The 19900-nt window shown below is 37.6% G+C and overlaps 1 protein-coding gene across 1 annotated transcript in view; it reads right to left on the bottom strand.

Moving 5' to 3' along the window:
* FARS2 (phenylalanyl-tRNA synthetase 2, mitochondrial) overlaps window positions 1–19900 on the bottom strand; it is a 226236-nt gene that overhangs the window by 53207 nt on the left and 153129 nt on the right. Inside the window, exon 7 of the mRNA XM_081951382.1 lies at window positions 9820–9971. Coding sequence (XP_081807508.1) covers window positions 9820–9971 — 152 coding nt within the window. The remainder of the gene's footprint in view (window positions 1–9819; window positions 9972–19900) is intronic.

Raw genomic sequence — 19900 nt, 5'->3', positions numbered from 1 at the left:
GTATTCTAAAGCATGCAAGTCATATTATCAGTTAGGGCAAAGCCATGATGAGTTATATCCTTCCTTGATACTGCAATTGCAATTTTATTTGCCAATATCCTTAATGGGATTCAGAATGATTCAGACTCTCACTGCAGGCAACTGGGTGAAAATGGATTATGAATGGATAAAGAAAAGTCATATCCAAAATAAGAGAGAAATTAAGTAAGCTATGAGTTCTCTTTTATGCCACATCTAAAAGACAACCTTCAATGAAGTAAGATGCAACACTGTCAGAAAAAAACTCAAGAAGTGCTTTACATTTAAATTTTCAACCGAAAAATCCTAACATTAATTTAGCAAAGGATCAGTGATATTTTCCATCAACTTCATTTTTGGGTAAAGCTTGTAGTTTGAAGATCTAAGCCTATAGTTAACTTGGGAAAAGCATATATGCTGGTTTGCATCACTTGTAAAGAACCTGTTCTTCAAACGTTTCCAACTTTTCACTTTTGACTCCATTTCAGAACACATGGAATTATTACAGATTGTCTATCAGGAAATTTTCTACTTGAGAATGATGGCTAATACAATCCAAGAAGGAATAAAACTTCTCATCTAATTCCCCATATTCTAACATTACATTCTTAATGACTTTCTATCAATATGTCCTAAGATTTCTTTCCAACGACTATATATTCACAGCCCTTCTGTGAAAAGCTTATTTGCTGTGCAATTTGCTGTGCTTTGAATGTTCACTTAATTTGAAGCCCCAGCTTTTTCTTTGGCTGGAGACCTGTGCTTAGTGTTTAGAAAGGAAGCAGAAACTGTGCACGCATTAAGAAATTGATATGTTGCCCTAATGATTGAAATGGAAATGCAATTATCATTCATTTACAAGAAAGGAAATCTGTTTCAATTCAATAATGTGAGGTTTTCAAGCACAACTGACAGATAGATGGACTAACATTCTCCCACAGAATTCTTTGGTACCAAGCATTACTCATTTCTCCTTCAGGGATGGCAAGATGGCTAAGACCCGATGTAGCACCCCTAGAACAAGATCAAAGCATCTTGCCACCTCTATGTTTGACACATGGTATGAAGTTATCACTGTAAATGCAACATTTAGATACCTCTAGACATAATGACACACATTGGAGTCACTGATAGAGTGGACATGATGCAACCGTCATTTGCTGATCCCCCAAGGATATCTTTGACACTCATGTAGCCTAAAACGTTGCACATATGATTCACTTGTCCTTAGAAAGTTCTTCCAGAAGTATGGAAGGTCATCCAGAAATGAATTGATGGTGAGTCACAGCTTTAGCCTACTTTTCCATTAATCTCATTTTTATCCTTTTCTGATAGTTGAATCATGAATTATGACTCTGACATGAAGACAAGAAGGTGAGACAAGGTGAGAAAGGTCTCAGTCAAGGTGAAAGGGCCTCAGATTCCCTGATGTTGTTTCGAGAAGCCTTTTTTGTAGCTTCTTGCAGAATTTTACACTGCAGTCTAGGAGTGATTTTGACAGAATGCCACTCTTGAAAAATTCATTATTGCCCCAAGTCTTCTTCATTTCAAGTCTTTATTCCTCTTTGCGAAGGATTTCAAAAATGTATTGTGATCAGGACATGTTCTATTTTTAGATCTATATGCTGTGAGGAGAACTATGTGGTATGATGTGGGGACATTTGTGAGATTTATATACTGTAAGTCAAGAATGAGTTTTTAATAAGAATAATAAGAATAACAACTCGTATCCAACTGCTTCTGGTTATCTCTTTCAGCTGAATTGACTGGATTTTTATTTGAGATTTGGCACATCCCAAATTGGATGACTTTGTTTATAAAATAAATAAGCATCAATCTTTGGTGCTACATGTAGATTTCTCTCTCCCTGTAGGCTCTGACAGCATTCAGTTGCAAAAGTATGAAGAATTAGACATTCAAACACAGAATGATTTTTTTTACATAATTGTATAAAGGTAAATAATTTTAACATCTACAAAACATGAGTGCTTTTTAATGGAAGAAGTAAACATACACCTCACTTGAGAAGTACAGGTTGCTGCTGAAGCTCTTCTGCTTAAAGCAAAATCCACTCATTTAGTTTCAAATCAGAGTTAAGAGAATGGTATGTTACCTCCTCTTTGTTACTGGCTAATGTAGGTTGTGGAAATGGAAGAATGGAAGAGACATACATGACATCAGAAGTTTTCTTTACCATTTTATTCTAGAAGTCAAAGTTACTTAAACTTTCTGAACATAAGCTCCAAATTTAAGCAATCTGCTTTAGACCCACCAAGGGAACATTCTCCAATCCACAGGTAAATCTATTAGAAGCGAACTACATACATACAACTATACTAAAATAATGAATCCGAACATTATTAAATTAAAACCAAATAATGGGTCGGCAATTTGATGGTTCAAATCCCTAGCGCCGCATAAAGGAGTGAGCTCCCGTTACTTGTCCCAACTTCTGCCAACCTAGCAGTTTGAAAGCACGTAAAAATACAAGTAGAAAAATAGGAACCACCTTTGGTGAGAAGGTAACAGGGTTCTGTGCGCCTTTGGCGTTTAGTCATGCCGGTCACATGACCACAGAGATGTTTTCTGACAGCGCTGGCTCCTCGGCTTTGAAACAGATATGAGCACCGCCCCCTAGAGTCGTGAACGCCTAGCAAATATGTGCGAAGGGAACCTTTACCTTTTTATACAGTATTATCTTAGGAACCACTGTCCAAGGTGGTGACTTTATACTCTCTAATGCTAGATCAAAAAATCATGATGGGAACAAAATATATATTTTATATGTTTTCATGTACAATTAAAGCAAAATAAATTGCTTGAGACAGGATCATTGCAGCAGGAACAGGCACTTCTAGTTAAGCACTCAAGTGCAAGACCAAGTACACAGGAACTTGGTACATGCAGATCTTAAAAAGAAAAATCCTGGAAGGTTGCTATGATAGAATCTGAAAAATTTGTCATAAAATAGACAGAGATAAAAAGAAAAACTTGATTTTCCTTATTTTATAGAATAAACATATACTTAACCTTTTTTTCTAAATAGTTTAGATTCTTGTTCTTTTAAAAATCAAATTAAAACCAGTAGTTCCCGAGATAAGTTGAACGACAGTCTACATAACCTCCCAGCCAGCAGGACACTGAGTAAATAGTGTAGAACAAAACATTTGGAGAGTATCAGAGGAGAAAAACTGCCATAAGGTCTCTGAGAACTATGGCTATTTACAAAGCCCTTCACAAAAATTAGCTTAGGAATTAGTGTTGGGATTTATCATGTGCTTTTTGCAGGCAGCACTCCACTAAACAAAGCATTTTGAAGCAAGGAAAATGAGTAGAGATTGTCAGCTCCTGTACATTCCATCTAATTTGCCTGTACCTCCCTACTGGCTAATAGTATTTATATTTTTATAGTAGATAACTGGAAGGTTGTTGCATGAGTTTAAAAGCATTCATGCAAATATGACCGCGGATCTAGAATATTAGAACAATAAAATGCTTTGTAAATAGACATTACAGATTTTTTTTTCTGAAGGGATTTGAAATCAGTTACCATTAAAAGGGGAATTCCTAAAAGTACATAAGTGGGTTTGAGCGGCAAGGAATGTGTTTCTGTTCCCATTATAAAACTCTGATCTACATATTGGAATATTTTTACTGTAATCTATGCAAGTTTTCTTCCCTCGCCTCTTTCAATGTCAAGCACCCTATGCAAAACCCAAAGAATGTATATGCTAGCATCATTTGCTTGAGTGTCTAGAGATGATTCAACATAAACTTCATCTTATAGACAGCTGCATGAAATCCCACTGTTTTGGAGCCTATTAAGAGAGACATCCAAGTTCTACCTTGGGACACCGGAGTGAGTCAGGAAAATCAGTGTCAGTAAAAACAAGCTTTGCCATTATCTGTTTAAACAATTATCTCTTGTGAACCAATGAATCCAGAACATGAAATATTAATTGATACATTAATTAATAGATTAATAATAAATATGAATTACATGAAATATTACAAGCATAATATCCAGCATTTTAACAGACTTCTATGTGAGGCTAAATCTATTGCAAGTCTTAAATGATAGGAGGAATGGTTTGGTTGCATGGTAATATTTTAAAATGTAAAACACTAAATCTTATAAAGGTTAATTACATCTTCATAAAATATTGCTGAGCATTAGCCACAAATTTGAGCGTTTGAAAGGGATAGTTTCACTTCCTAGCATTCACTTATTTAAGAATACTTATACAATAACTTTCTAGGTTCCTGCATGAATGAGCAACATTCTAAGAAAAAAAATATCAAAAGTGATTTTTAAGGCTTACTATTGTGCCCATTCAGAAATTAGATCTGTTAAAACAGCACATCTTAATGAAATAGAGTCATACTCATAATTTCCATCTTCCACTTTTTAAAAGTAATCGGTTCTCACATTCATATATTTAATATGCATGTGCTTATAATGTAAGGTAAACCATCATGAATGATCATATATTCAGTTAATTAATGGATTAATAGTGAATTAATTTTTATTAAAACAAATGATCTTGTATGCAACTTTCAACTATCTAAATCCAATATTCCAGTTGATTATGTACATGTCCAAGTTAATGTTTAAATTATCAAGCATTGAGATACTGGAATCATATTTTCTTGTTTAATAGAATTATTTCTATGTTAGGTTCTCAGGGGACTTTCTGGGTCAGTTATAATTTATTAATTAAATATTTTTATATGCATGCACATAATGAAAAACAGCATTAACCCATCTGATAATTTCAATTGCTGTAACTGTTAGTCACCTAAACATATGGTTGGAACCAGGCATTTCTAAATTGGCCAAAACAGATGAACATTTTCAAATCTTTGGAACATTTATTACTCATATACAAGTAAGTATACTTATGTACAGGTATTTATATTGAGTCATATATGGTAATTACATTTAAATGAAAATGTAATATAATTATGTTATTTTTACAATATGACTTAGGATGACCCATGGCTTGGAGTTGTTTCTAAATCAGAAATAAATGATTTTTCGTTTTGACACACATTGTCTCAACAAAGATTTTAAGCTTGCTTTTGTATTATTGTGGGCACACTGGATCACTTGCATTATCATCCTCACCACCATCATCACCATTAAAATAAAAGTACTCTTTTATGGGATTTATTGGTTTCTGAGTTTACATAGATTTAGAATTTCTTATCTCTTCTCTGCCACTCTTAAGAGATCTTATCCCATGTAAAATTGGTGATTCATTTTGCTCAATGTTTTTTCCCCCCTCCTATTGGTATATTTTAGGCCTCAAAAGCACTTGGACCACTATGGAAAGGGTGAAATAGACGTTTTAAGACAAATAAAATAAAAGGTATAAACGATGAATCAAGGAAAATAGTCTCTTTAATTCTTCATTTGATCATCAACTCTGTTTTGTGGTCCTATACCTTGAGATAGCCTCCTGCCACTTTGTTCCACTTGAATTGAGAAACAAAAGTTAAAAGCAAGAACAGCAAGGAAGAGCAGGAAATATAAAGTGTCTGCTCATGCCAGTCAGTTTATTATGGCCTACTGCTTACAAATGTGTAAAGGCAACTTCTCCAATTTTACCAAAAGCCATTGGAAAAATACAGGTAGTCCTCGATTTATGACCACAACCAAGTTCAAAATTTATGTTGCTAAGTGAGACATTTGTTAGGTGAGTTTTGACCAATTTTTACAGCTTTTCTTGCCACAGTTGTTAAGTGACTCATTGCAGTTGTTAAGTTGGTTAACCGTTTGAACCGTTTGTTAAGTGAATCTGACTTCCCCATTGACTTTGCTTGTCAGAAAGTCGCAATAGTTGATCACAAGACCCGGGGACTGTCAGGGGAAATTTCACCCTGAGCTAACGAGGTCTAGAATCGATGGCTTTCCAAACAGCATATCTTCAGAAAAAGCGAAAATAAAAACCCGAGAACATGTTCTAATGAAAACAAAACTTTTAATATGAAAATAAGAAAATAAACAAATCTATCTAATTGTTACATTTTGGCAAGAGCAATTATCGTCCACCTTCTTGGCAGACGAATAGAAGATCAAAAAAAAAAAAAAAGAAGTCTCTGGAATGTGTGTGAGCAGGCGCAGTACATCACTTGCTGATAAGGGCTATGACCTGCGCAATAAATCTCAGTTCAGCTTGGCTAGCAAACAATTAACGCAGTGACAGGGACACTGCAACTGTCATAAATATGAACCAGTTGCCAAGCATCTGGATTTTGATCACATGACCATGGGATGCTGCAATGGTCATAAACGTGAAAAGGGTCAAGTCATATTTTTAGTGCCGTTGCAACTTTGAACAGTCACTAAACAAATTATTGTAAGTCGTGGACTACTTGTACACACATCATTCAAAAGGCTCCATAAAAGGATGTAGCTTTGCCCAGAGGTAAACGAATGTCTGTGACAACATTCCTATCATTGTTTCTTTCTTCCCCTAAAGGTTATTGCAGAATATAAATTCTTGGATGCAAGGATCAACATGGGAATTATGATATTTAACAAATGCTACTGTAAACAGCTAATTACTGTGGAAACTGGAGTAAAACAGCGCTATCACCTATCTATTTGCTTTTCCAAACATTTTCCCTCATCACAAACTTTATCGCATCACCTCTAATTAAAAGCCCAATAGAGTTTACATTGCTTTTTTGTAGAAACAAATGATTTAGCTTATCCTCCTTCACAATCATTTCTGGGCCAGCATGTATGTTAATTTCCATTGTGGAAGTTAAAATAGATGATAGTAGAAGAGAAACAGGCATTCTAAAATTGTCAGTATTCATGTCACACTGTTTTAAATGTGATAAGCTTCTGAAGAGTTAAAAAAAGATACACTAGTGACTAGAATATAAACCCCCCCCCCTTTGATTCATTTAGAAGATTTTTCTATAGGGTTTTAATTTAGAAATGGAAACAAAAATTTGTCAGACTGGAAATCTGCATCTCAACCAAATCAAATACTAGGATGAAGAAAAGAGTAATTTTCATCTTGAATTGGTGATGACATCATTTCAATTTCATCGCTATTATAAACTATGTAAATTTATTTATTTATTTATTTTTATTTATTCAGTTTGTCAAATATGTATGAGATAACAGGGATTATTATAAACATGGACGTGAGGACATGAAATGAGTATAAATAAATGGGGACAGTAGGACAGGGACAGTAGACACACTGGTGCACTTACGCAAGCCCCCTTACAGACCTCTTAGGAATGGTGTGAGGTCCACAGTAGACAGTTTAAGGTTGAAGCTATGGGGGTTTGAGGAAGTAACAACAGAGTCAGGTAAAGCATTCCAGGCATTGATCACTCTATTGCTGAAGTCGTAATTTCTGCAATCAAGTTTGGAGCGTTTTACCTTCAGTTTGTATCTATTGTTTGCCCGTGTATTATTACGGTTGAAGCTGAAGTAGTCATTGACAGGTAGGATGATGTAGCAGACAATTTTGTGTACTATGCTTAGGTAAGACCATAAGCGGCGTAGTTCAAGGTTGTCCAAGCTCAACATTTCAAGCCTGGTGGCATAAGGCATTCTATTGTAAGCAGAAGAGTGGAGTACTCTTCTCGTAAAATATCTGTGTACCCGCTCAATTGTATTAATGTCCGATATACAGTGTGGATTCCAGGCAGACAAGCTATATTCAAGGGTTGGTCTGGCAAAGGTTTTGTATGCCCTAGTTAGCAGTACAGTGTTATCAGAGAAGAATCTTTGCAAAATTAGGTTAATAACTCTTAATGCCTTTTTGGCAATGCTGTTACAGTGAGCTCTGGGGCTTAGATCGTTAGAGATGAGTACTCTTAGGTCCTTGACAGAGTGAGGATCATCTATGAGGTCGCATCTGCCCAGCTTGTATTTGGTGTTCTGATTTTTATTGACAATGTGTAAGACAGAGCATTTGCTAGTTGAGATTTGGAGTTGCCAATTGTTCAACCATTCGGACACATAGTCAAGGTCGCTTTGTAGGGCAGCAATATTGTCGAATAAAAGGCCAAGAATCAACTTCCTTTCCAGCATGTGCCCAAATTCTCATATAAATTATTAGGTAGATAAAAAAAATATTAGTAAATTGTATGATTCAAAAAGCTCCATGTCATATCCAAATAATACAAATCCCACACTGATTACTTTAGTGTCTGTTGGATTCTCTTTTCACTTTCTTATTCTTTGGAGATACGCCCGTTGAGAACTGGTTCGCACAAGAGGTCAATAAACACACGTGTATGCAGCTCCACATGCTCAAGTATAGGCACAAGCAGATGCATGCACACTCACTCACAACTCACATGTAACCATTTCTTCTCCCTCCCCCACTGGTCCGCAAAAATGGAAAGTTTGGGGAAGCTGCACTAGATACTGCAAACTAAAAAGCAAATGAACTTTAAACAGCCCTATTCCCCCATTCCTGTCTGTATTATTTGCCTCCTTCCAAAGTGGCTTTTCACCAAAGATAAAAGACCCCAAACGTTTCATTGCACATTAGTGGTTTGCTTCTAAGATTAAACTCTCTGATAAGACATGAAAGAAACATTATTGGGCAAGTTATTGCTTCTTATCTTAAATCCCCCCCCCCTTTATTAACCTAAGACAGATAAAATGAATCTAGGATATATTTAGAAGTTTGGCCAATTCAATTATATTCCCCTGAGGTAGTCATTTCAAATCATTCTCAATGGCACTTAAGTGAGTTGAACCTTTAATACACACATTGACTCACCATAAACAACCAATACACAATTTTCTTCACCTCTTTCTGAAATCTCTGTGGGTAACTACCATTTTGATTTGTAATGTCTCTGGAAAGCTAGAGAAGAATAATCTCAGCTATATGTACATAAAATAGTTTGCCACATGCCAAAGGCTGCTGTGAGAAACTATTTAAAGGTGCCAATGTTTAGTTAGTAAAGTTAACATTAGTAGTGGAGCTTTAATTCAAATATTCATACTCATACATTTCCTTTCAGAGATGTAATTTTGAATAGCAGTGTTTTACCAGATCCTGCATTGGTCTTTGACCTTAATATCTTTGCTTAATAATGTCTTCACCTGAGCTTGCCCACAAGCAATCGAGCTGGTTTCTTTTACCATATCTTCATCAGCTCAGATGCATTTTCTACTGAACAAGTGTTAATCTTGCCTAATAGCAATAGCATTTAGAACTACTATATATACCACTTCATGGTGCTTTACAGCACTCTTTAAGTGGTTTACAGAGTCAGCATATTGCCCCAATCCGAATCTTCATTTTATCGACCTCAGAAGAAGGGAAGATTGAGTCAACTTTGAGCTGGTCAGGACTGAACTCCTGACAGTGGGAAGAGTCAGCAGAGTTAGCTTGCAATATTGCATTCTAACCACTGCACCACCACGGCTCATGTACCACCACAGCTCATTCTTCTATTCCAACCTTTCCTGATCTGGGTATCCTCAGATTTCAAGATGCAACATTTTCAGTTACTGGGAAATTTTCAGAATTGAGATTCACTGACCTGGAGGGTATGTGTAGCATGAAACATCTCCCTCTACTTGACTCCTCATGAAAACAGTTGTAGCTTCCCCACCCCCATACTGGATGTATTTTTGATGTTTTTAACTTTTTAGACATTCAGAGTCACATTACAAGTGAGTGGCAATATATATTGATTATATTGCTCTTACATTGTAAAAGATTTATGTCTACTTAGAATATTAGTAAATATTTATAAACACCTATTATAAATACTTCACCATGATATAGAAAACATTAGACTTACTTTGGATGTGTGAATACATCTATGAGTTTGACTTCTTCCACCACGTCTCCTCCAATAGATCGGACTAAATCATAGAAGTCATTTTCACAGTACTTTTCAGAAGGTAGCCAAAAAGATATGTCATTGATTACAGGAGGATATTTACTGAAAGGCTAAAAAATATAAAGATTAAAAAAATGTAAACCAATGTTCTGAAGTAAATGGTGAGAATATAATAAAAAAGTGATTACTCTGAATATTAAGATTGTTTTATTTATAATTATTGCTTCCTACTTTTCAATATAACCATTATAAATTAATTACAACATAGGCTAAGCAGCAATAAAGTTACATTATATGTTGAATCTTAAAAATATTATACATTATACAATATTGCATCTTAAAAATAGAATCTTTTAAATTTAACTTTAAATAAAATAATTCTTTAAACACATATACAGTATTTTCGCCTAGCTTTATCACATTTCAGATTAGCTCTTTGCATGCTGAAGTTCAAAAAGCATTTGTTCATTCTGTATGTGCTTAATATTCATAGATAAAGACATAACCACTACTTCTAATGTTAGAAAACTAAGCAAGAAATTTGAAGAGAAACTTAGTTTTAGGTGTGTGCACAAAATGAAAAATATCTCAAACCAGAAACTGAACATAATTTTGGCATGAAAAAGTAATTAAATTAAATTAACAATTTAATTTAATTTATTTATTCAGTATAATATGACCACCCACTTCAAAAGACTAGGCAGTTTATAAAATCCATGGGGGGGAAATTAAAACCCACAAAAATCAGCAGCCTGAACTCAAACAGAACAGTAAAAATCAGTACATACACACATAAAACAGGGACTCACGCCCTGTCAGGCTTAAGGAACCAAGGACATGAGTTTCTTCACAGTAGTTTCTTTATTGTTGTTCACCTATGGACAGGAATCTTGCCAGACTAAAGCACATACAGTATCTACATATCTAGTCCTGCAACTTCATCTTTCCCCTTTTTCTGCATGTCCAACATTATCCTCAGGTCTGGGAACAGAGCAACGTTTGCTGGAACCTTAGGAAAGTGGGTATTGTCCAAATCTCTGAAGAGATGCTGCTACAGAGGGTGGGGATTATGACAGAAAAAAGCATGCTTATATAATCAGATCAGTGGTGGGTTTCAAAATCTTTTACTACCAGTTCTGTGGGTGTGGCTTATTTGTGGGCATGGCTTGGCAGCCATGTGACTGGGTGGACGTGGCCAATTTAGCCATCCATTTTGCAATTTAGCAGTTCATTAAACAATACACAGCAGCCCCCTTTTCTATTCTTTTTAATACTGCATGAAGTTTTTGCTATAGTTTTTTTTTACTGCGGGGAGAGGTTGACAATGCCTGGGAATTTCTGGGAATTTCTCCTCTGTTTTAGAGGCATTAAAATAACCAAGATGATATAAGGTCTCCTGCTGGAGTAGGGGGTTGGACTAGATGACCTCCAAGGTACCTTCCAGCACTGGTTTGCTGTGCTGTTTCAAAGCATCCTCTGAAGCTGTGTCTAGTGCCAGGTTTGTGATCCTTCCTTCCTCTCCCTTTTCTCTCTCTCCCTCCCTCCCTCCCTCCCTCTATCCATTCATCCATATCTCATTCACTTTCCCTTCCCCTTTTCTCCTTTCCCTCCCTCCCTCCCTCCCTCTCTATCCATTCATCCATATCTCATTCACTTTCCTTTCCCTTTTTCTCCCTTCCCTCCCTCTCTCTCGCTCTCTTTATTTCCTTCCTTCCTTCCTTCCTTCCTCCCTCCCTCCCTCCCTCCCTCCCTCCTTCCTTCCTGTAAAGAACCCCAGGTGGTCTTTGGTAGGAAGAAGAAAAGCCAGACAGTTTGAAACTGAGATCATGCCCATTGAGCATCTGGCATTCTTAGAGCTCCACTATTGATTAGTTTAGCCTGAGCCTAAGGATAGCAGCTAGCAGAGGTCTTCAAACCTGGCAACTTTAAGACTTGTGGACTTCAACTCCCAGAATTCTCCAGCCAGCAGGGCTAAATTCTGGAAGTTAAAGTCCACAACTTTGAAGTTCCCAAGTCTGAAGACCTCTCTGCTCCAGGCACAGTGAGGATTTTTTTCTTTCTTTCTTTCTTGAAGCTCCCCCCCCCCCAGCTTTTGCTCCCAGGGGCCTGCATGGAGGCTTGCTAGGGCCCCACACACACTATTTTGGGCCTCCCTGAAGCCTGCAGGAAGCCAAAGTGGTGCGGGGGCCCCACCCGCACCCCCATGCTCTATTTTGGGCCTTGTCGGAAGCCTGCTGGGAGCCAAAATGGGGCTCATGGAGATCCTGGACGGGGTGGGGGAAGGGAAGGTTGCACACCCATTGGGGGTGGTTGGGAGGGGCACAGTAAGCTCAGGACTAGCAAGATTTATCTGTAGGCAGGTGGAGGAGGCAGCTTAGTTGGGGCGCAGGGCAGGCACCACGTGGGAGCTTAGGCAGCCACCCGGGAGGTGAGGAGTGACTGGGTGGTGTGGGTGGGTGGGGCATTTGCATATAAAATGGTCTGCATTAAAAATGGAAAAATGACCATATTTTTCAGAGTACAAGGCGCACTGGAGTATAAGATTTTGAAAAGGCAAATACAAAAAAAAAAAATTGCACGCTGCAGACCTCCCCAAAAACGGCCCATTTTTCATGAAAACGGGCCCATTTTTTTCATAAAAAGGGCATGCATAGCCTTTAGGAGACTTGTAGAGTGCTCCTGAGGATGCCCCCCCCCCAACAAGCAAAAAAGATCTGGGTTTTTTGTGAAAATGGGCCCGTTTTTTTATCCAAAAAAGGGCATGCATAGCCTTTAGGAGGCTTATAGAGTGCTACTGGGGGCTGGGGAGGCATTTTCACTCATTTTTGCCCTCTCTATCCCCCCAGGAGCACTCTGAAAGCCTCCTAAAGGCTATGCATGGCCATTTTGGGGAAGGGGCAGGGTTTCAGGAGGCAAAAAATGCTGTAGTCAGTGTATAAGAGGCACCCAGATTTTCAGCCTCTTTTTTGAGGGAAAAAGGTGCGTCTTATACTCCGAAAAATATGGTACATTTTTTCAATGAAGATTGTTCTGCACATGTGCAGAACAGAAAATCAAGATGGCGCCTGAGGATAGAAGTGGTACGGTCACATGTCTGCTGGAGTTACTACCTATTCACCCAAACTGGACCAAATAGGTAGGAATCCACCTCTGAATCAGACCCTAGGCCATGAAGAGCTTTATAGATGGCGATAACCTGAGTTGCATATATAGCAACCTGAATTGCATCTGGAAGACAACTGGCAACCAATGAAGCTCACATAGCAGCAGTGACATGGGGGCAAACCATGAAGGCTCATTACTGTTCGTATCAGTGCATTTTGTGCCAGCTATAGCACCCAGATGGTCTTCAAGGGCAGCCCCTTGCAGTAATCTACTCAGGAAGTGATCGATATTATGCTTCTCATTTTCATTGTTACCATTCAGTTTTAAAGACTGCCAATGGAGCATAAAGATACTCAGAATAAAATCACCATCAATAGGAGCTTCATAGCATGCGTATCCATGACAAAGTATACTATATTGATAAACACCTATCGTACAAGGGAAAGAAAATATTTTTTATTTTTCTTCTATTTTCCCCTGGTGTGATGTTGCCATTCCTAAATCACATTGTTAATATAATGACATTACAATATCACAAATCAGGCATGGCTACCTCTTGCAGTCCAATCACAGGGAAGGCACTCCGTTAAGTCATAAAATCCATTCAAATAAAGGGCAAAAAACATTGGGTCTACTCAGAGATTTTTGAAATTCTGATTTATTGAAAAACATTGTTAAATTTTCATACTCCTTACAGCACATTAAACTTCTCAGATTAGAAAAGCTCAGAAAAAGAAAGAAGCATGGAAAGGGAGGAAAGTAAAATATCTTTAAAGGGCAAACATTAATGAATATGAAATAGATTGTTTAGATTTGGGCAATCTGGCCGCACACATATACACACTGATAAGGAAACAGTAAAGGTTCCCCTCGCATATATGTGCTAGTCGTTCCCAACTCTAGGGAACGGTGCTCATCTCCGTTTCAAAACCAAAGAGCCAGTGGCTATCCAAAGGTGCATGGAATGCTGTTACCTTCCCACCAAAGGTGGTTCCTTATTTTTCTACTTGCATTTTTTACATGCTTTGAACTGCTAGGTTGGCAGAAGCTGGGACAAATAACGGGAGCTCACTCCATTACGCGGCACTAGGGATTGGAACTGCCGACCTTCGGATTGACAAGCTCAGTGTCTTAGCCACTGAGCCACCGTGTCCCTATACACACACTGATATACACGCTGATACAATTGTGCTAAAATGGTCACAAGATAATAGATTATTACCATTGAGATTATTCATGAGTTGAATGTTCACAAAACTGGAATTGGACACTTTAAAAATAATTCAAGTACTGGCTTCCAAAACTCTACCAATACAGTGACTTTGTACTGCACAGAAGGCCGGGTTGCAGATAACATAAATCCAGGCTTTGTTTAACCCAATTACAGTTTGTTTAAACATCTGAACCCATAACAAGCAACAACTTATGATTTACTGGAAAACAAATCTAAATCTAATGCCTCCGTTTGAAGTTAGATTACAAATTTCATATACTTTCTTTAAAAAAGAAAGACCCTGGAATGCACAAGCAAACAAACAAATCTCACAGCCTGCATAAACACACAGCTTCCATCAGGGCCGTACAAACATTCAAGTTTTTAAAAAAACCATGCTTTTCAATAAACAGTGTAATACTGTTTAAACAAAAGCCCGCTCCCACATAAACAGGAGCAGAATATCCTTTTACTCCTGGGAAACTTCAGATCCATCTGGATACTGTAATAGACAGCAGCAAAACAAACCATTGTTGTCTTAATAAACTGGGATTAGCCTATCAAGGGTGCCAAACTCTCAGCGTCTCGTTGCCGTCATGTGACGGTTCGCGAATTTTTCCTTTCTCATAGCTGGGGTGGGCGCATGACACAGGCCACCAGTTTGACACACCTGGCCTATCTACAAACTAATATGTTATTAAGCAAACCATGCTAAAACAGTATTGGCTTACATTTATGAGTAAACAAAGAATGACGAACACCCTGGTTTTCTTATCATGGGCTAAGACAGGAAAGTAGGACTTTGACTTTCATGGATATGGATGGCCCTGCTCACAGTTTTTATTTGTAAGTTTTTTTTCTAACTAGAGGTCCCAGCCAAGATGGACAGCATGAAGTAGAAAACAAAAACAGCAAAAAAAAAAAAGGGGGGGGGGGGTTTCGTCTGCCTGTCAACTCCATCTTGCAAATGATTCACCTTCGGCCTACATTCATGTTAACATGTTTCCTCTTTTGTCCTGCGCCCTATCAAGATCCCCAGCTGCTTCAGCAGTAAATAATGTTTCTTAGTTCCCTTTTTTACCCACAACAGCTGATGCACTGCCTGATTAATATAATGTATTAACTCAATAGGAGAATATATTTTATGCCTGGGAAATATTTTATGACAGAACAGCGGAAATCCTAAGCGAGTACCTGATAAAGTAATCAACTTGTAAGAAGCCTAAATTTACAGTAAACTGATTTACACAGACCTGATCGCACGTGATGCAAACACTTTAATGAATATCTGATCAGGAATACTGTGAGAATTTCAAATTAACAACCCCACAGTGATTCCAATTGTGAATCACAAATGCTTCTCCAACTTGTTACATGAATAAACTTGTCAAATGAATTCATTGCCTCTACAGTGCTTGCAAAACTCGAGCCTCGATAAAAACCATCACACATTTCTTAATGAAATACCAGAGTGTATGAATGATACTTTTGCACATCAATACTACTGCAGCACATTAAAGAGCGTCTACAGAAAATGCATGACCACAAAGCTCATGTGAACCGTGTGACTTATGTTATCAATATAAAACACTGCTATGATTAGGACTGTATTTTTATGGCAAAAATGTTATTTGTATATATTGCCAAGAGTGTTGTTCTAGAACAGGTGTGTCACATTCAAGGCCCGGGAGTCAGATCCGGCCCGCGGGATACTTTGATCTGGACCATGGGGCCACCCTGGAAACAGTGAAGGACCGGCCCGTGATGCTTCTGCCAATGAAAACGGAGCTTCATTTTCACTGGCAGAGGGTTGCAGGAGGCCATGGCAGCCGAAACGGAGCTCGGGAGCCCATTTTCACTAACAGAGCGCGTGGGCCCCCACAGGCGCCCCTGACATGAGTGACATCGAGCTGGCCACACCCACCCTGGCCACGCCCACCTATCCCCCTGAGGTCAAACACAACCCTGATACAGCCCTCAATGACATTGAGTTTGACACCCTAGACTGTTATGTTTTATACTGGAAATTAATTTATTATATGTTCTATTTATTCAAACTCATCCTACCTTCTCCTGTTCCATATAACATTTGAGGAAAGGAATTAAACTGTACCATTTTAAAAACTGGGGTGGGTTAAATAAGGCTGAAATTTGGTAAAAAATGATACCTTATCCAAATAGTGAAAAACAGCCAAAATGAAGGCCTACTTGGATTTTCTAAGAAGATCCATTATCTAGAACAGCAGCCCCCAACCTTTGCTGCTTGGCAACCCAGCTGGATCCTGGCTGTGCAACTGGTGGGCAGGCGTGCACACACAATTTTTGCGTGAGTGGCCAGCCAGTGTACAAGCACGCAGCTGGACTTGTGCAAGTGGTGGGCCGGTCCACATGCGTGCGAGTGCCCGCCAGCCTGCTGCTTGTGCAAGTTGAGCTGCGCATGCGCATTCTCCAGCCAAGCACTCGTGTGGCCCAATTCCAAATAGGCCGCAGCCCAATAATGGGTCATGACCTGGAGTTGGGGACCCCTGATTTATAATGTTAAAAGTATACATATTTAGATTCCTATTAAAATGTGACATTAATAAAACAGCAGAGGATCAAAATCAATAGATAAAAATTGGCTTACAGGCAACCCCCCCCCCAATTGTTATGAATCATTCAATGACATAAAAAAGAAAATGTTTACTCACCTAAAATATAATAGAATACCATAGACAACAATGTTTTCATTCATATTTGAGGATTCATTACAAATACATAATCCACAGAGTGTGATTATAGTACTTCTTAGTAACAGATAAACTATGAACCAAAATGTTCCCAAAATGAACCAAAGAATTCCTGTCTTGCCCCTAGAAGTACTTTAGGATCACTTTTTGATATTGCCTTGTGCAATCCCCTCCTCCCCTCTCCTTTTATAAATCAATAAGCACTGAATATTTTCTAGAGGGAAACAGAGACTGAATCAACATTCATAGAAAATTTCCTTGTACTGAAAAATGTCAATACACAACATTCTGTCTTAACTTTATATCGTATCAGAAAAAAATTAATTGTCATTTTGCTTGATTAAGCAGAAATCTCCCACTGGTCATATAGAGTTAAATATATTTCTTCTTCCTTCCAATTATAATTATCCATCTATCTGGAGAAACATGATGTGTGATTTTGCATATATTTTACATATATTTTGTTACATACAAATTGCTGCAAAAACAAACATGCAAACACAAACTGCATCAGTAAAAGCATCTCAATTCCCCAATTACTGAGCTAATGTAATCGTTTCACAGTCACTGAGGCAACTGTTGTATTTAAACATTTTGTTTTCTCCAGCTGACATAATTCAGTTCACTGCTCTGGACTTTGTTGCAACTGCAGTGAAATAAGAGTCAAAGGAGAAGAAAATATCCTAGTGTCTGTAAAGTTCCTAATATTTGAACAATTCTACAGTATACAGTATCACTGAATCTTTGTTCCCTAGATTATTGTAAGGGTTAATATTTTGTTTGCAACTGAATGGAGCTCAGCAGCAGTGGATGTGAATTATTAATTGCGATAATAACATATATATTCTATCCTTCCCATACAAATTATTGCCATTTTTGAAATTACAGGAAATCACTTCTCACATGAGGACTGCATTACAATCTTAAGAGAACTTTAATTAAATAATCCATGTTTGTTAAATTAATGTGCAGGCCACATTTTTTTTCACATATAGTAAATTATTGGAATTTTTAATACATTAAAATATACCTAGACAAAAATATTGTATATGATAAGTATGTATTCTAGAATACATTTTAAAAAACTTAAAAACATATAAGTGGGGGAAAATATAGTATTACAGCTTTTTAAAAAACCTGCAGAACTAGAGCAAAAATAAATTTGGCCATCAGTAATCGGTACTCATCGTATTCGAAATATTGATGCTTTAGCTCAACATTTTGAAAAAATATAAATGAAAATTTTTCCTAAGCATGGATAGTTTAAAAATTGAAAATATTAATATAAAAGGCAGCCCCATTTTGGCTTCCAGGCTGGTGCAGGAAACCTTCAAGACTCAAAATGGGATGCAGGGGGTTGCACACACATACGAGGGGGGGCGCACATGCATGTGTGGGGCCTATGCAGTGGGTTGCATGCACATGCATGGGGGTGCGGGTGCCTTGGGGGGTGTCATGTGCGCATTGCATTATGGATGCGGGCGGGCATGCTTTCGGCACGCAACGACAAAAAGGTTAGCCTGGCGCATTCCATCTTCTCTCAGATATTTGCAGAACCAGTCTCAATATGCACCACACTGAGATTTCTAGTTGCTTCGTATAGCTTTTACTATTAAATTTAGTCAATTTGATTGGGGCATGTTTGGGGAAGAAGGCAACATTTATTATATTTGACCAAAATTGGTCTTTCAGTAAGAACTTTATCCAGTTGGGGAAGGGGTTAGAAGAGTGCATTAACGAGAAAATTTGAAAATGCACAGGTGAAGTAACATGAATGACAATTATATATCTGGCATCTCTATAAATGTCACAATTGAATTAAGTTCACACTTTGTCTTGGGTGAACCACTTCAGTCACCTTGAGTGTTCAAACTGAATTTAAAGAGAGATTTATTTATGGATTGGATTTATGTACCACCCAATCTCATCCAGAGGTGATTCTGGGCAGTTTACAAAAGCTTAAACCAGAAACATTAAAAGACATAAATAACAACAATCATAGTTATACTATAATTTATCATTAAAAGATTAAAAGATGGGGGGAGCGGAGGGGAGATTTTTCTCACAATCTACTAAGAACCTCCAGATTCACACACACACACACACACACACACACACACACACACACACACACCATTTTCTGGTAGAGCCTGGTCTCCAGTCCTTAGGAAAGGACAGGAGGTTCAGTGTGTATCTCACCTTGGGGGAGGAGTATGACGTTTCAAAGGAAAGATACACAATAAATAAAACAAAACATGCAATGCTCTCGCTTACGTTGCAGCTTTCATAATACAAAAAAGACAGCCTCTCTTTACTGTTCAAACTAATAATGTGGTTTAAGACTGTTTCCTGCTGTTTATTATAAGAATTCTTAAGAATTAGTTTTAAGGCTATCTACATTTTTCTCTCTTTGGCCCTGCTTTTGTTAGTTGCAAGCTAATGTTTGTCTGTTGCAAGCGGACATGGCATGTATTTGATACTGATGTACTGATATGTATTTTAATAGTTAGAAATATTTCTGTATGTTCATACCCAGCCTCCATGCGTCTCTGACTTTAGAGGCATGATATGTAGGGGCGTGCATAAATGCACCAGTGTGCCTAACGTCCCTGTCCTACTGTCCTCATTTATTTGTATTTCCTGTGTTCTTATTCATGTTTATTCTTATTCCTGTTATCTTGTACATGAGTGACAAACAAAAATAATACTAAATAAGTAAATAAATATGTATCACAATCTGGAAAATCTTTCTTAGCTGTGACACAATGACCAATCCCCTCTAGTATGCCAGCTTAAGGCTATATACAAACACACACATTTTTATTAAATGTTTTTTTAAAAAAACAACAACATATAAACAAAGAAGAAGAAAGCAATCTTTTAAAAAGCTAGCAGCAGAATAAAGGAACAAAAATAAAAGAAAAATATAAAACAAAACAAAACAGATACAAGGTAGTAGCTTCCAATATTCTTTACAGACGTTCTAAAACTA

The sequence above is a fragment of the Natrix helvetica genome (assembly GCF_964273705.1).
Source record: "Natrix helvetica genome assembly, chromosome: 4".
NCBI lineage: Eukaryota > Metazoa > Chordata > Lepidosauria > Squamata > Natricidae > Natrix > Natrix helvetica.
The sequence above is the reverse complement of the archived record's forward strand: the minus strand, read 5'-3'. Positions and strand labels throughout refer to the sequence as shown.